We start from the raw sequence: 18,616 nt of genomic DNA on the forward strand, positions 1-18,616 counted from the left end.
ACTTTTTTGCCACTTCTAGATCCCATCACTTGGTTTTGTGCTGAACTTCTCTGTAGGCTTTCACTCTCATATCCTTTGAAATTCTCTCCTGAGGGTCCACATGGGGACTGTACTGCTGAAACCCTCAGGTATGCTTGGCTTTGAGCTTGCTTTGCTCACAGTGTCCCAGAGCAAGGACTGTGGGGTGGGTGTGTAGCTGTGCATTAGGTGCTCTGTGTGCCTTAGGTGATGGCTTAATGTGGCACAGGTTCACAAACATGGGTGCAGAAGCTCAAAGGGTGTGGCTGCAGGTGAATCTGCAAATCAGCCTTGGGTGTCTGGTGCACAAGAAAGCTGATTTACCACAGCAGCTGTACCTCACTGTGCAGGGGAGGAGTAGGGGGGTTGGTGAACATTGCACAGTTTCAATATGTTTTATCTTTTCTGTCAAAGGAGGTTTCCACCCTCCTCCCCCCACATCGTGCTGCTGACTGAGTACCTGGCAATTTTCAGTCCTTCCTGGAGCCTCTGGAGTTAGGACAGTGCTGTAATTATGATTTTACTGGGAGAGAGGGTGGGCAGGTGGCTGAGTGGTTTGCCTGCCTTGTGTAAGGAATTCCTGAAAGAGCAGATTGCTGTGTCAGCTCTTGTTTGATCTATTTTTCTGCACAAAGCCCCCACCCCTATCTTCATGTCCCAGAGACCTGGTGTCTGAGTCTTTCTGTCCACAGCTTTCCTGCTTCCTAGGCTCTATAGTTGTTACTTGTTTCTGGATGATACTTTGTTTATTTGCTTGTGAGTTTTTTGGGTTTTTTTTTAGTCCTCTTGCACTGGATCACGCCTTACTCCGCAGCTAGTGGGAGTTGAGTTTTGACTCGCTGTGTGTAGGTGGGTTAGAATCTGGCCCTTGTGTAATATGGGGGGGATGCTTTCTGCCTCAAACCTTGTAGTGCCTTGTAGTGAAGCTCTATTCATGGCTCAGGACCTGGCTTTGCTTTACAGAGTACAAATCCACACATGTAAAACAGAGAATGTGTGAGATCTGCTGTGCCATGTTTTGAGTTATGCTTCATTTTGATCATGCACAAGCAGTGTGATTAGTATCTGGAAGCTTCATCTTGCTCTTGAAACTTTGTCTGGACATACTTGGAGTCAGGATCTTGCCTCCCAGTAGAGGGTATACCTGAATGTGCTGGTTAATTTTCCAAGAAAGGGAAGCTGAATGAAGCTGTTAAGGATTGCTTTTCTCTTAGAAATATTGAGGGAGACTGGCCAGCAGTGTTGAGTATAGTGAGATATGTGCAGGACTTCTTTTTGAGAAAGGATAATGACAGTATAAATGTTGGGCTGGGAAGCTGGATTAGTGGTCCATGCACAAGTGGCAAATATTCACCCCATATTCAAATCCCAGTGTCTTTGTAGGTTTGTACCTGCATACAGGTGCTCAGGGAGGGCTGACAGGACTGCACTGAACTCTGTTCAGCCTCAGCACATCCCCTCTGCCCATTTGCCCCAGTGCAATCTGCAAATGTAGATCAGCAACTCCCAGTGATGCTGGAGTGTCTGAACCTGCCATGGTGTGAGATCCTGACATGATTTGGAAAACAAAGCAGTACCCCATGTAGGTGAGGTTTTGTGTGCAGTGTCTTCACAGTGGTGCTTGGCTTTGCAGTGCAGCTGGCAGGTTACCAGGGAAAACACAGAAAGTGGGGTGAACCCAGCAAATGGCATGAGAAGCATAAACCCCACTCCCTGGTGAGGAATGAGGCCTCCAGAAGTGCAAGAGCTGATGTAGCAATTTCCATGGGGGAACCCACTGTGTTCCTCTTTGTCACCCTGTTTACTTTATAAGCCTCCAAGGAAGAAGATCCTGCAGAGCTGCAGTTCCTGTTTTCCTTTGTGTATTAGCACTGAAGCCGTGTATGGGGATATCTGGGTGGCAGGGAGTCCATGCAGAAACCCACAATTCTAGGCTCAATTTATACTTTGTACTTTCAGTAGTTGTAAAATGTAATTTGTGTTCTCTTTAGACTATCCAAGTTGTGCAAAGAGGCCTTTGTGTAAACTAGAAGTAGGCCCAGTTGTTGATGTTATCTGCAACCAAGCTGTAACTCTCTGCTGCAGCATCTGTCTGCTGTGAGGTGTCACTGTGTGTGGCTGAAGGCTCCTGATCCCTTTGTCCTCCCAGGTTTGGGGGAATCCTCTGCAGGAGTGTTGTTTTACAGCAGGGAGTCAGTCAGGGCTCGTGCTGATGGTGTTGCAGCACTGCCCAGTTCGAGCTGTGCTGCAGCTGCCCTGGGCTGATCTGCATCACTGATCACAGTGCTGCTGTGATGGCAGGAAACTTCACATTTTCTTATGTTCTCAGGGTCTTTTGAAATGTGAAGCTTGTTAGACCCAGCCCCTAGAGAAATTTTGTGTCTTGGCATGGTGGGGAGGATATTTGGGCCAAACCTGGTCAGCTGTTCCCACAATTCTCTTGTTTTTCCATTATATTCACTGTACAGACAATTCTCTGGTTTAAGTCATATTCCTTCTTTGTCAGTTGTTTTGGTTTTCTTCCCACCTCAGCACATTTGTACCCTTTTTATATCTTCTCTGTGTAATGTTTCATCCACAACACATGCAGGGATTTATCCTTCATGCTTTTGTTTAACCTGACCTGGTGCTGTGCTCGGCAGTGGATTGGTTGTCACCTGTAGTGTTGTTTCCATCTGTTCTCCTGTTTGTAGGTAAGACTGGCTTTTTCCTTTCCTGCTCCTGATGGAGCTTTCAAATCCATTTCTATTTCTGACCCAAACAGACTGGTCAATGTCCTGCTGCTGAGTTAATTGTCTTGCTTGTTGGAGTTCCTGCTGTTCATCATCTCCTGATCCCTCCTGACAAACTTCTGCCCAAATTCAAAGACTGGCTGCTATTTGTTCTCCTCCTGAGAGTGCTGGCTCTTACTCCCTACCTTCTTTGAACCAACAAAGATAGGATTTGTTTTTGTTGACTTATTTTGGGCTCTCTTGATCAGAGGCTGTGGGTCTCTGGGGCTGTGCACTTGGCTGGCCTTTGCCTGGATCTCTTCTCTATGAGACACTGCCTTGTTGATCAGCTCAGAGAGAACAGGCCTGCTTTTTCCATCTTGCTGGATATATTCCCATCTCTCTTTTCTGTGTTCCCTACTGTACTTTCAGTCCTTTCATTCTCTGATATGAAAGTGATTTCACTTCAGTTCTGTTGCTTTATGAATCCAGTTTGAAGTAGCCTTAGATGATTTCCAATATTATCTTAATTACTTGTTTATGCTTTGCTGCTTGCTCTGTGACAAGCAGGCATGTGGACTGAGAGCAATTCTTTTGCCTCAGTTTTGATTAAAGCTCCTCTCCATAAAATAGTCGATTATTTTCTGAAAGCTTCTCATTTATCTCCCACCATCTGTTACACCATCAAGAAGGGAGAAGTTGTGAGAAAGGACAGATGACATTGGGATTGCTGTTGGGGCTGCTGCTCCAGGGGTCATTGCCCAAGTGCCTGGGCAGCCCTAAAGCAGCATATAGACATGGTAAGGTGACATGGTAAGGTATCATGGCACAGCTTCTGATTTGCCTTTAACAGTGAGGCTACAAAGTGCACCAGTTCATGAACTGCTTTACAAGCAGCCTGGCCATCTGGGAGCTGTGGGAGGTAGCCACCTTGCAGCCTTCATGGTTGGTGCTGCTTGTGAGCCAGAACTGTAAGAACAGAAGAAATTGAAGCTCTTCCATTTTTCTCAGCCTTTCTTTTCCATGGATCTCCCAAATGCTGGATGAGTGTGTCCCTGTTGACAGAATACAGTCCCAGACATAAGGACATCTGAGTTCTCTTCCTGATTTTCTTACAGCCTGTGGAGTCTTTGTGCCTCAGTTTCCCTAGTACAGCATGCAGCTAACAGTATTGTCAATGTATTTTCCTGATTTAAAGTATGTTTCCCCCTGCCTTCATCTCCAGGCACAGTATTGCAGCAGTATGGTTGTAACATGAGACATAACTAACAAGCCTAAATAGAAGTGAAGGAAGTCTGGCCTGGCCCACAGCCATATAAATGCCATCAGTTTCTTTTCAAACAAAGTGCAGTTCAGTCAGGTGGTGTTTACTCAAAAAGCCTCACTTTCCCCAGTGCATCTGAAGGCAGTTTCTTGAGGGCAGAAGATGTGTGTTTGCAGAGAAGTACATGTTCCCCAAACAGACTGCTGCACTGCAGAGGGCACTGCCTGGGCTATTTCTGGAAGTGACCATCTTCCTCAAAAGGGTAATGTTATGTGTGGGAAGAAGCACGTTACAGGGCAGAGCCTGGCATGCTGGGCCTTGGATCATTTCCTGAGTGTGCTGCCGAAAGGCTGCACGGTCTGGGCACGTCAGATGACCTACATGGCTCCTGCCATCTGCACATTGTGTGCTTCCCACCATCTGTACATTGGGGTAATGCACACACTTTTCTAATCCTGTTTCTAGAAGCTATAGATGCTTTGGAGCTTGTAACTGTTTTAAAGAAGATGAGACTTAAGCTCCTGAGTTTTCTAGGTAGATTTGAAAATTGCCTCCTGTCTCTTTATTCTTTTTCTGTGAGCCACTGCAATGCAGGTACCAGCAGCTGGGATGCTGGTTCTGCTGTGGCCTTGGAAGGGACCAAGTCCCTGACCATGTACTGAGACTCACATATCCTGCTGGAAGTCAGCAGGACAGGGACAACATAGAAAAGTGTTTGTATTTTCCTGTCCTCATTCTTTGTCATGCTCTTCCTTGTGCATGGGAGAGCTTGGAAGTGCATGGTGACATTTTTCTTCAGCAGATCATGAAATACACATTTTGTCAATATATTTAAAAAAGGCAAGAATCTGTTTACAAGAAGCTCAAACTCCCTTGCATCATGGATCACAGACAAGAGTCTTGCCTTGGTGAAGGCAAAAATATTCTTCTTCCTGACATGTGAGAATTTACCTGAATTGTCTGAGTTCTAAATTGTTAGGGAAGATGTCGTCTGCTGCATGTCCAAGGAGGATGGACTGGGGTTTTTCTACTGAAATGGCTGAGGTACTTCACCAAGTGAACATGCATCAGCCTTGGTGTCTGATCTGTGTGTACCAGCCTCCTTTGACGTGGTTAACTGTGGGCTGGGAAGAGAAGGAAGTGGTTTCTGTAGGACTTTTGCTCACTTGTGACAGGAGTTAGAAGGCAGACAAATGGAGCAATGAATACACTTTGGGGAACTTGCTTCACTCTTGGCTGCTGTCAGCTGCCCAGTGTCCAGTCAGCAAGCCCCTTTCAGGCCAGCTTGTTATGGGAGACCCCAAACTGTCTGTTCCTCACACTGATCTTTCCCAAGATATGAACCTGGGATCTGGACTGTGGAGGTGCTGGTGGTGCACAGCCAGGGGGGGCACCAGCAGGGCTTGTGCTTAGATCATGCAAAGTGGCCTAGAAAACAAAGTCCTTGAGGGTCTTCATGGAAGTGCTCAGAAGGACATGAAGATGCAATTCTGATTTTTCTGCTTCTTAGCTTTCAGTTTGGAAAGTGAGGATGCATGAGGATAAATGTGCTTGTGAGCTGCCCAGCCACTGCTCTCAGTGAGCCTGTCAAAAAGCCTGTAAGGAAAGCTCCAGTTCTGTATTCAGAGCAGGGCTTGGCTTGAGGCCACACGTTGAACAATGAAGAGAAAACAAAATATTGAATAGCTGCTTGTTCAGCAAACCCAGTTCCTCTTGGCTGTACAGGGCCCTGCATGAGGACAGTTTTCCTCTAGCATTTGGGGTAGGAGGAGCATGTAGGGTGTCAGGGGGTGCAGGAAAAAGCCCACACCAGCACACTTGCTCCCAGCCTGCACAGTGGGGAGGGAAGCCAGCTGGGGACTTCTTTGCTGGCCCCAGACTGCAGAACTGAATGCAAACAGCATTCCTGCTGTTATGTTGCCTGGCCTGGAAAACCTTTCCCTGCAGAGTGCCACCTTGTGCTGCTTATTAGGATGTTAGTCTGGTTTGGGGGAGCTCAGCTCTGGAGCTGGGATAAACTCGTGGTGCTCAGCAAGGAGGAGCTGTCTTCCTGCTCTTTTCTTCTGTGTGCTGAAAAAGCAGAACATGCACTGTCAGAACAGTGTTGCTTCCTCAGATGAGGGTTATGTCTGATATTTATCAGTAAATTAATAGTGCTTTGTTATTGGCTCCCGTTTTAGATAGTTCTCTGGCACTTTGTACAGTGGTGTTTGAGAGTCAGGTTAGCTCACCTGGCAGACAGTGGGCAAGACATCAAGGCTGGTTTAGGTTTGGGTTGTTGTTGGTTGTGGGCTTTTTTCTCAGTTTCCCACTTACACTTCACAGTGGTTATGTGATTTTTTGGGGGTATTTGACCCAAGAGTCAGATGGCATGAGTGTTCATGCTAGCTGTCTCGGGGTGCCTGAGAACAGCTACCTTATCCTGGGGTTCAGGGAACCCAAATTAAGTACCCTGCTCTGCCACAGGTTTCTTGTATGACCTTGGGAAAATTATTTCTAATTTCTGTGTATTGGTGTTGTTCCCCTGCATAAAAAGTATTATGGAAGACTTAATTTAGAAATGTTGCAAACAGAAATAATGGTTATGGGGAGCAGGTACCAAATTGAGAGAGGCTGTATAAATACTGTAGGTGACTTTGAATATATTTACTTCTTGAAGGGAAGTATGCAGTTTACTTTTAAAAGTTGTTTTGAGTGGGTCTTGCAAGACACTTTCCCAATACTGTGTAGAAACCCAGGGGTTGGTGGCTTTCTATAGCTGTGAACCACGTGGAAGAGCTCTCTTCTGCTCTTTGAGCTGAAAGCAGACTGTGGGGCCATTTCTCCTTTTCCAAAGATGAACAAACATGAACAGATGCCAGTACGGCTGCGTTCCCTTCTCTGTTGGAGACGGAGAATGTGAACTTTGGAAAGGTCTGGCTTGATCCTGGGAAAACAGCTTTGATCAGAGCCTTAGGAGGAATCTGATACTGTGTCCGTCTGAGAGCCACAGAAAAGCTAGCCAGAGTGTGGGGCCAGCTTAATCTGGTGCATCTCCACTGACGTCAGTGAGAAGGTGAAACAGTCTGTTCCATCCCCTCACCTCAGCTCCTCATGGAGAAGAATTTACTCTGGACCTCAAGGCCAGACAGTGTAGGGGATCATGAGGTAGAAATGGCTTAAGATAATTTTGGTCTCTGGTACTGCTTGTAAGGAAACATTTTGTTAGATTTGCTGATATGCAAGACTGAGGTGATGTTCTTGTTAGACTTGAGGCTGCTGTTTGCAGAGGGCATAAGGATGGCAGCAGAAGGACTCCTGCCCTGGCTGTGCCATCTCCTGTTCAGCTGCATTTTGCTCCTTCTCACTGTGGGAGTTCATGCCAGTGTTGAGTACAGTAAGTTGCTGTGTTCCCAAGGCTCCCCTGCAGCTCTCTGAGGACCAAACTTCTGGGCCTCTCACAGGTGAGGAAGGCTCACAGCTCCCTTAGAAAGAGCCCTTGAGCATCTCTGTCTGGGCAGGAAGAGTTAACTCTTGTGCAGCCTTCATTTGTCTTGCCATTGGGCTGGAAGCCTCACCTGCTGCTGCTGCTGCTGAAGGTTCTTTGTGGGTTTCCCAGGCTGGCTTCTGCCCTGGCTTCTTAGGCTCCTGTGGTGTTGATCCCCTTGCATCCCTGGCAAAGCACTGGCAAAACACTTCAGCCAGTAAGTTCTGTTTTGTGGACACAGGTGGGTTTAAAATGTAAAAATGCTGTTGACCACCCTTCTTTTCCATGATTTTATTTTGTCATTTTTGAGGAAGAACTTGCATAAAAGAGAGCAGTAATGTAGTTCACTGGTTTCAGAAGGGTTGGTTATTCTTGGCTTGGGGAATGGAAGAAGGCATTTCCTGCAGGGGAATTTGGTGGCCCAGTGAATGGATGTCAGCTGAGCCCAGAAGGTGGGAAGGGTCTGTAAAATGAGGAAGAATGAGATTGTATGTGGTGTGATGATGCATGAGCAGGAGACATAGCTGAACCTGAATGAAGTAGGACAGAAAGCAGTTGGCCTGGTCTGCAGATGAATGTTCTTGTTTTGCTAAACATGATTCAGGTACCCTAATTTTCACAAGCTGTGGAATATTTCTTTCATTATTAAACCCTTGATAAAGCTGAGTGGGGTGAGTGAATTTGGAGGAGAAGCACTGGGTCTGTGTAGGCATTAAGGATGTACTGGAGGAGCCCCTTACTTGTAGCCAGCAGCACCCTCTGAGACAACAATCTATCTGTTGTGGTGCAGATGGAGCTCTTGGAGTCCTGGACTCCTCTGGAGCCAGGAGCTGATGCCAGATTCAGGCAGGAAGATGACCAGGTTCAGGAGAGATGACAGACCGTGGGGTCTAAATGCCATCTGTGTATTGCATAGCACAAGGGCTCTCAAGGACTGTGTTCTCCTCAGTAGAAAATAGTTACCTCACTGAGAACCCAAACCAAAATGCAGATGTTCTGCAAATGCATGTATTTGCCCATTTATCAATAATAAATGTGTAAACCAGAAAGGTCAGCTGTGTTTAATGTCATGTGGCAGCTTTGTGATTTTAATTACAGTAAAAAACCCCAATGACAAATGAATTCAATGCTCTTTAGAGCTTGTTCCTTTCTGCTGCAGTTAGTTGTGTTTCCTTACCTGTGCTTGGGCAAAGTCGGGCTGCCTCTGCCATGGTAGAAGAAATTTTATTTAAATAAAGAAAAATGGGGTAAAGTGCAAATTACTTGCAGATTCTCATGTACTGGGGGACTTCAGTGGAGCTTAATGTTTCAACAACACCTTGTTACTGTGTTGGATAGCAAGGTTGCAGGCAATATCGCTGTAACTGGCACAAAAAGATTGTTGCATTTGACCTTAAATTAGAATGACTGACAATTTCTGCTTCCCTCTTTCTTCCTATTCTGTATGCAGTATCAGGTATCTGGGGTAAATTGGGATAACTTGACTTTGTCCTCTTTCAATTTATTGTTGCATAGACAGGGACTGCTCTGCTATTTTTGTTGTTTGCTTGGCCCCTTTATCTTAAGCTTCTGAAACTCATTCTTGATCTTTTTCCAAGCTGTTTTCAAAATGTAGTGAGCAGGATCCTCCTCCTTAATAACATTTCTTCAGTTTTTAGGAGTAGTTATCAGTTTGGATGTTTTAAATTGACTGCTAAAGAATGACTGCTATAGAAACCTGACTTTCAAATGAGGACCCTGCAGACAGTTTGTGCTGGAGCTACTTTTAAATTGCAGCTGCCGTTTTGAGCAGTGCCAGTACATGTGCTTGGTCTTTTGTTTTCCCCTCTGAATGTGTCCATACCCCCCTGCTCTGGTTTCAGCTTTGCAGGTTCTGCCTGCCCTGCCCACCTGCCAGCAGGGATGTGAATCCCCTGGTTTGTGTCCTTGTTCCCTGGGTGGCACAGGCAGTGGCTGTCACAGCAGCACAGCAGTGGCACACTGAGCACGCTGGTCACTTGCTGCCCTACAGCCAGAGTGTTCCCTGAGTTTTGGCAATAGTTTTCAGCTGTGGTGTTCATCCTGTACCCATCAAAAAGCTGGTGATAGTGCACCAGGATGAGGCCTTGATTTCAGTCTGCTGATAGTCTCTAAGTTCTCAGTTAAGAGATAACACCAGCTCAGTTCAAGAGATCCAGTTCCATTTGTTTCTGTACCTATTTAAGACACTTATTTTTCTGACTTGTATCAGTAGAGGCACCTCTACTTTTTTCCACTTCACTGACAGCACTGTCCTTGTTTAACTCCAAATAAATCTTAGTAACACGTGCAGCCCAAAGATGAGGGGTAAAAACTAATCTTTAGATTAGAAGCTATAGAAAGTGAAATGAGAAATGAACAGAAGAGAGAGGATTGTTTCCCTTTCTGTGTTGTCCAAGCAAAAGGAAACTGTCACAGAAAATTTAAATTAGTGAATGGTGATTGTGGGGAGCAGTGCTGGACTTTTTTCTTGAATTTGGGTGAAATAAAAAATTAAAACTTTCCCAGATGGTCCTAGTGAGACCAAGCAAAACATAGGCAGGTAAGAGAAGAAGCCTCCCTGTAGGATTGATTCAGTACTGCTGAGATTCTTTCGCTTGCATTCAGCTTCACTGGAAGGTGTTGGGGAGGTTGTTTTTTTTTCCTTGCCACAGCCGTGGTTAAAAGTCACAGCGAATATTTCCTGACTTGGTGAAAAGCCTGTGACCTCTCTCAGTTGTCTTGTTCATCAGAAGGCAGATAGGTAATAAAGAGTCTCCTGTGTGAGAGGAGTAAGGAGAACCTGCTGTTTTAATTTTGTTCACAGCAGTGGGCCAAACTTTGTTCTTTCAGTGCTGGCCTTGGTAATTGGCTCGATATAATACAGGAATTCAAGCCATTGCATATCTTTGGCCTTATAACTGCTAATGTCATAGCCAAGAAGAGTGCACAGTCTCCTGCAGGAGCATACAGTAAAAAAGAACAATAAGCATGTTTCAAACTATGTATGGGCAGTGGTTCTAAAGGGCCTCAGCTCAGTCCTGATGGGTTCATTTGGGTCCAAGTTGCCTGGACAAAGGATTTTGCTGGTTTAGACTCAGAGAGGTTGGGGTGGGGGATAGAGGGGGTTGATTTGGGAGACTTTCTGGACTAAATATTATGTTCATGTTTCTGATTCCTGGGAACCAGAATGAAGGCATCCACTGCTTTAGGGAGGGAATTCAGGAGTTTTCTCAAGATGAAGAGTTTGACTATAGTATGCCTTGCCTTTAGGGTATCCCATGTCCTGCTGAGCAGGGTGGCTTGCACAGGTGTATGCCAACATTTTGTTTTTCCTCTGCTCTCAGCCATGGTCAGCTAAGGCTCATTTACCTTGTTTTTTGCAGACATCCACAGTTTAGTAATCGTTTTCAATGCAGTTCTAACACCTGTTAGGCACTCCTCCTTCCTTTTTTTGGAGAAGCATTTAATTATGACAGGGTTTCCCTTGGAGCACATCCTCCATTCAGTTCCCTAATTGTAGAATTCTCTGTGGGATTCTCCAGATGGGGGATAGAGGATAATCTTCTCAGAGCTCCGGAAGAAATGTGATGCCAAATTAAAGAAAATAGATCCTTTTTATTAAGCTCTTGGGTTCTTTTTACTCTTATTTTAAGGTGACCTTCTGTTAAAGAGAAATGTTGGACAAATAGCTATCCTTTTAAATAATCCTCAACAACCTTACCTGGGTTAGATTAGAAATCCTGGATGGATTTAAACTTTTTTTGCCACTCATTCTATCATCACAGAGGCAAGGAGAATGAACTTGCCTGTTTCCCTTTTGTTTCTAGTTGGTTTCATTTTCAAGCTGCAAAGCTCCAAATTAAGGAATACTGGCAGTGTGCTTGGTGTGGTGGGCAGGTATAAAGACAAAGCCCCCTCCTTTGTGGAGTGTCACAGTGTCACTTTATGGGTCACTTCACTGCATGCTGGTGTTGTGGCAGTGCTGTTCCCATCCCCAGGGGTTTCCAGGCATCCTAAATGTGCTGTGCAGTGCCAGAGATGTTTGCAAACAGGGCACTCCTGGCTGTCCCATTTTGTGCCCAAATGCTGGCCATGTCTGCTTCTGCTAAATTGGCTAAATCTGGCATGTGATGGCTGAAGGGCTCCAGGGGCTGTCCCTGCAGGGTCAGTTCTGCTGGAAGGAAGGTTCCCTTGTATTTGATGCACAAATTAATTCTCTATGAGCTCCTGCATTAGAAGATGATACTGATATTTTTATAGCGTGAATGAAGAAATTAAAGCACAAAGAAACAACTTCAGTCCTGTACTGAGTTGGTGGCAGTGCCAGGAGTCTGGAAGTGACAGGCTCTGGTCCCTTGTTCTAATCATTGCCTCTCTTTAAGATTTTGTGTGCATTTAAGTCTCTAGGGAACATTTTCTTTAGCAGTAAGGGTACGGGCATTTGCACTGGAGGGAAGGAACGTCTTGTCAGCAAGGTTATAGATTTTATTGTATGTAGTTGGTTGGCTTTGCAGTATGATGTGCCAGTGGGGATGTGTACAGCTTGCTGCAGTTGAACTTCAGTGCTCAGAGGTCAAAGGTGGCTAATCCAATTTTTTTTTTTATTTTCCAGGTCTACGCACAACGAACTAGAAAAGAACCGGTAAGTAGCTAATGAGCTGAATTCTAAAAAATGTAAGCCTGGTGAGTGTAATGTGCTTTGACCTTACTCATGCAGGTGCTGTTTGATCAGCTTAGACAGCTGTGAGTGACCACACTGCATCATGTAGTTTTCAAAGTTGGGGGGAAGACACAAAAAGATCTGAAAAAGAAGCTTTGTTTTTGGTTGGGTTTTTTTTCTCTCTCTCTGAAAAGGCAAGAAGTGACCCAGTTTTGTGACTAATCTGTATGCAGAGTAAATACTGTTCTTCTCCTGACACAGTGAAATCTGATTGGGGCACTTTCCATACATGAGGTTGCTACGGGATCAGGTTTCTTGGGCGCTGGGTACTATGTGTTACCATGAAGCGAAGGGCAGAGCCCTGTGCTGTGCACCCTCTCCCCCCACCCTGCACTGGGCTGTCACAGTCTCTGTAGCACAGAAGAAAATACCATTGTCCAGAGGCTTGGAGCCCTGGCTACCTGTGCTCCTGCAGAGACTCTCCTAACCTGTTCTAGGGTTGCGCCTGTTTATCCTTGAATCTGATGTTTTAGCAAGCCCTGCAGTTTTGTTACTTGGCTGGCTCTTCTAAATGACTCAACCCTTTTGTAACAGGAGTTAAAGTAAGATAAATACCGTTGAGACAAGGGGAGCTAGTTCACACACAGATCAGATTATCGCCTTCCATTCAGGATGCTATAGTTAAGGTTGTGTCAGGGTTTCCATTATAAACTTATCTTGGCTCTTCTGTGGGATTTTAGGGGGGCTGAGGGTGGGTGTGTTTTCTGTGGCTGCTGTAACAAAGGCACTGCTTTGGCCAGCTGCTCCTATGAAGAAACCCCCAGGGTGGGATGGAAAGCTGAGTCTAAATAGGTTGATTGCCTCCTCTTCTCTCTTAGCAGCCATCATGTAACAGGGCATGGGAGGACTGTGAGGATGGCCAAAGACACACAGAGCCTTTGAGCCAAGTGTGTCTTTTCGTTCAGACAAGGTCTTCCCCTGTGGCTTCAAGGGAATTGGAGCTGAGTACCTCATGAATTGTGTTGCCTCAGTTTCCCCCACATCTGCCTCCCCCTAGCAGCAGCAATGCTGGGAAGCTGCTTGGCCTTTGCACGGTGTGGGTGTTTTCTTCCAGCCTGTGCTTCTCCCTCCTGGTGTTTTTGAGTATCTACAGAACTGTCATGGTCTTACCTCTCTGGGTTGATGCAGGGAAGGTTTTTTATTTGGGCTGTGTTGCTCCCTGAGCTTCAGCCTTTCCAGTCCCTGCTGAGCTGTGTTGAGGAGTGTTGGGTCCTGGGTTTTCCAGTGCTCTCTCTGGTTCTGTTTACCAGTGAGGGAAAGAAAATGCAGTCCTTGGGTCTGACCCAGAACTGAAGGTGCTTTTTTCTCCATGACAACAGTAAACCGTCACTAATCTTCAGTGTGCTTATTTGCATATCTAATTGTTACTGCAAATGCTGCTTTTACTCAGTGCAGCTTTAGAGCAGAGCTGTTTCCATCTTTCCCTGGACCAGCCTGGTCCTATCACATTGGCCAAGTTTGCATGGATATGTGATCATCTTCTTCTAGCCTGAGGGCAGGCAGCAAAACTTCAAATTCTTAGCAGCCAGTGTTACATACTTACTGTCCAGCTAAGGACTCTGTCAACTGATGGGATTGGGATGTGCTGGGTGCCAGTTGTCTGTGTGAGTTGAGGAAGTTCCTGCCTTGATTCCCTGTCTTTAACTGAGGACAGTTACATTCTCTGAGGTGGGGATACCAGAAGGATTAACTATTGACTAGCATGTCAGGAAGTGTTACTTGTGAGAGGAGTGTTATTACTTGAGCTTCCCCTTATGCCTCCTTTTCCTCAATATTGACAAGGTGTTTGCTTGTTGCAGAATTTGTCCTTCCATTTTCAGTCGGTGTAATATCTCTCTCTTCCTCTCCTTTTGTCTGTTATTCTCCTTAGTCCCCACCTGCTCCAGGCTGAAGATTCCTAACCATCAGCCTTCTCAGCAAGGTCTTTCCTCCAGGGCTTCCCATGCCGGGGCACTGTATTCCAGGTCTGTCTCAGACATGGTTTTACAAGCCTTTGGTTTTCATCCTTCTGGGAAGGGCACACATTTGATCATGTTGGGTGCTCTGTACAGACAAACTCCTGTATCTGGGAACTTTGCTCAGGAGTCTGATGCTCCTGGTTTGGGATTGTCTGTCCCTTGATGCAGATGCTGTGGCTTGATCAGCTCCTCCCATCTGCAAACCCAGCTGGATGCTGTGGTGCCTTTGCTGTGTTTGCAGTGTTCATTACCAGTGATTTGGGCAGCGAGTTGCATACTGGAAGCGTTTATTTTCAAACTCCACAGCAGTGTTTTCTGAGTGAGGGGGATTGCTTCCTGTGTTCCCCAGCTCCTTTTTTTATTTGCTGTGTTGTTGAGTTTGTCAGTGTCTCCAGACTTAACTGTTGTAAATATAAAAGCCCTGATACTAATGGCTTTGTGGCTGACAGGTGCTCATTTTCCCTATTATTTGAGATTATTCCTTCTGAATCTCACTGTTATCTCTATTATTGACACACACTATAATTTTCAAAATTGTCCACTATTAGGTCTCTGACTCTGTTTTTTTTCTCTTCTTGTCTGTGAACAGCGGTCTTCTTATGTTCAGTTAAATTTTGGTTTAACCCATTCAACAATTACACAGAGTTTGTTTTAAGCAGTAGCAAGAGAATATTAGTAAAACAAAATGCTTTTCTCCTTTCTGAATATGTGATTTAACTTGGACTCAGTATTGCAGAGCTGATGATGTTTTAATGTGTACCACTTTAATGTAGAAACCCCCCTAAAAATTTGTTTTAAAAAAATTAAAGCAATTTTTTAAGGTTTACTGCTTGAAAATCTTTTGCTCCAGAACACTCCACTGTTTCTGCTAAAAAGCTGTTTGATTTGGTACCAAACATTTGCTGTAATATTTAAATGATTCCTCTTCTGGCTTTGATTTGGGTTTTTTAATTTGAAAAGATTGCAGTGACATTTATATAAGGGACTTCGTTTGTTGTAAAAGATTAAAGTTAATTTATACTTATTATCTGTCATTAATCCTCACACTGAAAAATTTTATTTAATGGGTATGTGTTTCAGTTTATCTCTGCTCAGGATGAGTCATAGCTTGCACTTAAACAAGAAACCAGCATTCTTCTCATCTGCTGCAATATGTAACTAAAATGATATTTTTTAGTCCTTTAACATGCCTACTAAAAAACCTGACGTGTAAGCAACACTCTGCATTGTTTCCTGAAAGAAAACAAGATAAAGTGTGTGACTGAAAGATGAAGTTTACAAGTGTAATATTTTCTCAAAAAGGATAACAACTGAAATCCAGGTTAAAGGTAAATGTTGTGTGTTATACAGATAGTGGTGTTAGCTGTTGTCTGTGAACATTTTAGACACATGCCCGTGCTAGGAGGATGTGGTCAGTGTGGTCTTAAGGGGAGACACGCAGCTCTGAGGTGACATCCTGCTGCTCTGTGAAGTGGCAGTTCTGGTAGACCAATACAGCAGTGATGTCTGTCAGAAATGTTACATCTCGTGACAGAGCAAGAAAGTTTTGTAATGCTGTTGATCAGATTTAAAAAATAAAAAATAAAAACAAACAAAAAAACCCCTCAGCATTTTTCTGTAGATCATACATTGTTCTATTAGGTTTTGATGATGATTGCTTTGTAATGCAGCAGAAGGAAGGAAAACAAAGCTGAGTAATTGGGTAAAGAATGAGTTATGAGAGCATACTTTTCTTATGGTAACAATAATTCAGTTCAAACAAAAGATAGATCAAGGAGGTAAAGAGGCCTCAGGATCACTGAAAATAGAATTTTCTGAAGGTCTTGCAGAATTTGTGGCTTTGCAAAAGTACATAATTAAGAAAGAAAAAGGAAAAAGTCTAAAGGAGACAAACTTCTAAACCAAGTTGCTAAAAGTTTGTTGCATGTAAAAGCACAGAGTGAAGCGGTGTAACATCCTTTCTCTCTGATATCTTTTGACATGATCAGAAGCAAAGACAGACACATAGCAAGGATCAAGTACTGTGGTTTTTAGCCTGACTCTTACCAGAATTCCCCATCTTGTGGCTCCTCACCCATTCTTTCTTTGATGTGAGTGGCTGTTTATTGCAGAGTGGTTTTCCAAGGCGGTTTCTCACCCAGAGCTGACTGTTGTGCTCAGTTGCCTATCTGAGGTAGTGGATTAGATAAAAAAAAACCCTACTGAAAGTTGAGGAGAGAGCAGTGACCTGGGTCAGTTTGCACTGAAACATGGGGGCCTTCTGAGGCTCTGCAGCATTTGCACCATTTGGTTCTGTTTCTTTAGAATAAGGGCTTTGAGAGTGTCTTAGGAAAAGCTTTTAAGGTAGAGCTTTTAAATAGTGCAGACAAGCTGTCTAGGCTGGGAAAGATAGAAGGAAGGGAAATGAAAGTATGGTGAATCCTTGCTACTCTGAATAGACAAGGATGATTGTGCTTTTGTAGTGCTATATATACTTGCCAAGGCAATCTGATCAGTGTTTGTCTTGAACCAGCTAATCAACGTGGTGTTGAGTTCAGTGCTATTTATCAGGAGAGCTGGAACAAGAAACTAATCCAGTAAATTTCATTTGTTCTCCGGAGTGAGCTTTGTTTTCATGCTAACTTCATGTAGCAAACGTTGACAGTACATATTGTTTTCCTCATTAATAAAACTTGGAACCTGTGATGTTTCTTGCAGCAGTCAGACCATATCCAACACAGCTGAGCATGCATCTTTCTTTGACACATCCAAAGGTCAGAGCATGCACTGATCCAGCTTGCTCCTTGTGGGAACTGTAGCTAAACTCTCCTGTCTCCAAGGCCAGAGTGGAACAAGAGCTGGAGGTAGTTAGCTGTCTTCAGCTCTGTTGTTTGGATGACAGATGCCTCTGTTTTCAGCTGGGACTAACAATTTTCAACAGAGCTGCAGCATGTTTCTCTGTTTTAGGAGATCTGGATAACTTATTACAGTGCTGTTGCTGTTTTTGCTTAACCTGGAGGGAGTGAAGCTGGTGCCTTTTGGAGTAAGGCTGTCAGAGAGCTGTTCTTTCTGGGTTTGTTCAGGCTCAGCCAGCATTATTTACTGTCAATCTGCCTTTTGCTGTTTCTTTGCACTGCTCTGAGGACTCGCCAGTCACTGGTGTAACAGTGGGGAAGGCTGACCAGCACACTTGCTCCTGCAAAGTGCCTCCTTGGGCAGAAGCAGCATTTTGATTCAGTTACAACCGGAAGTCTGCAAAGGCTTTGTTTCACACTGGCTGGGTTGCTGAACATTCTGAACTCTGAGTACAGCTGCTGCAAAGGGACAGTTAGTCTCCATGCCAAGATTTGAAGGAAACAAAATGATCCACATTTCATTTCAAGTCCTTTAGTACTGCTCATATAGGAATTTCTAGTTTCCATATGATTTATTTTTTTTATTCAAAGTGATGCAGTGAAGAATGTATGCATGCCTGTCATCCTCTCTGCTCCCAGATCTCTGCACCTCCCTTAGGAATCCAATAGCTGTTGAAGAAAGAAGAGGAAAAAAACCAATACTACTATGTTGGATAAACTGTCACAACGAAAAATGTTTTTATTTCAACAATGTTGCACAATAAAATTACTGTTATAAGCCTTTTTTCAGAAACAGATATTTATCACAAAGCCCTTCTTAACTAAGACATGTTTGGGGCACTTTCTGATATGTTTTTCTCCCATAGTGTAGAAAGAGCTGTCAGCACAATCTGTTTGGCCTTGTCATAATGGTCTGATGCTGAGAATCCTTTCATCATCCTGCCTTCCAGAAGGGAGACCTGAGAGGAAACCCCCATCTTCTGGAGAAATATTCTCTGCAGTCAGGTCTCTGCACCAAATCAGAGGTTACCAGTCTGATTTGGAGTGCATCATTGCCAGCTGTGGTTCCTGAATCTCTTCCCAAACTTGCATCCTAAGATTTCTGCTTGGGTGCATTGCCATAGTTTTGTTTCAGGTTGAACCCTCTCCAGTTCTGTATATTTATGTCCTCAAAAAATTATAAAGACTGGGAAAATGCCCTCTCTAATCAGTGAGCTTGGACCTCTGGTCTCAAGTAGGAAGTCAAGCATTCAGCTTTCCTGGCTCCATTTTCAGTCATGTCATGGCTCTGTACTTACCATCTCTCTCCTAAATGCATCTCTGGAGACTTTGCAGGCTTGCTGGTTTTTTTTTCCAGGGTGCTCTTTGAGGTGCTGAGAGCCAGCAGTCCTGATGCAACAACTTTTCTTGTTCAAGTGACTAACATTGCTCATGGGCCTGAAAGCATTGCTAGCTAAAAGCCAGTTGGGAATTTCTGCTGTAGGAAAGATGAGGTAATAGGAACATAATTTTGAGACAGATCACCTGTTAACGACAAATTTCAGGACCTTGTACTCTTGGGGCAGAAGTTGGAGTTGTATGTGTTGATCTACATCTGGTACATGTAATAATGTAGCCCATGCAGGCTTGTAATAACCCAAGGAAG

The 18,616-nt window shown here is 44.3% G+C and overlaps 1 protein-coding gene across 3 annotated transcripts in view; it reads left to right on the plus strand.

Moving 5' to 3' along the window:
- MXI1 (MAX interactor 1, dimerization protein) overlaps positions 1-18,616 on the plus strand; it is a 62,177-nt gene that overhangs the window by 15,021 nt on the left and 28,540 nt on the right. For all 3 annotated transcript variants that reach the window (XM_074545201.1, XM_074545202.1, XM_005481109.3), the window contains exon 3: positions 12,072-12,101. In XM_074545201.1, the coding sequence (XP_074401302.1) occupies positions 12,072-12,101 (30 nt within the window). The remainder of the gene's footprint in view (positions 1-12,071; positions 12,102-18,616) is intronic.

This window comes from Zonotrichia albicollis, chromosome 7, assembly GCF_047830755.1.
Source record: "Zonotrichia albicollis isolate bZonAlb1 chromosome 7, bZonAlb1.hap1, whole genome shotgun sequence".
NCBI classification, from domain to species: domain Eukaryota; kingdom Metazoa; phylum Chordata; class Aves; order Passeriformes; family Passerellidae; genus Zonotrichia; species Zonotrichia albicollis.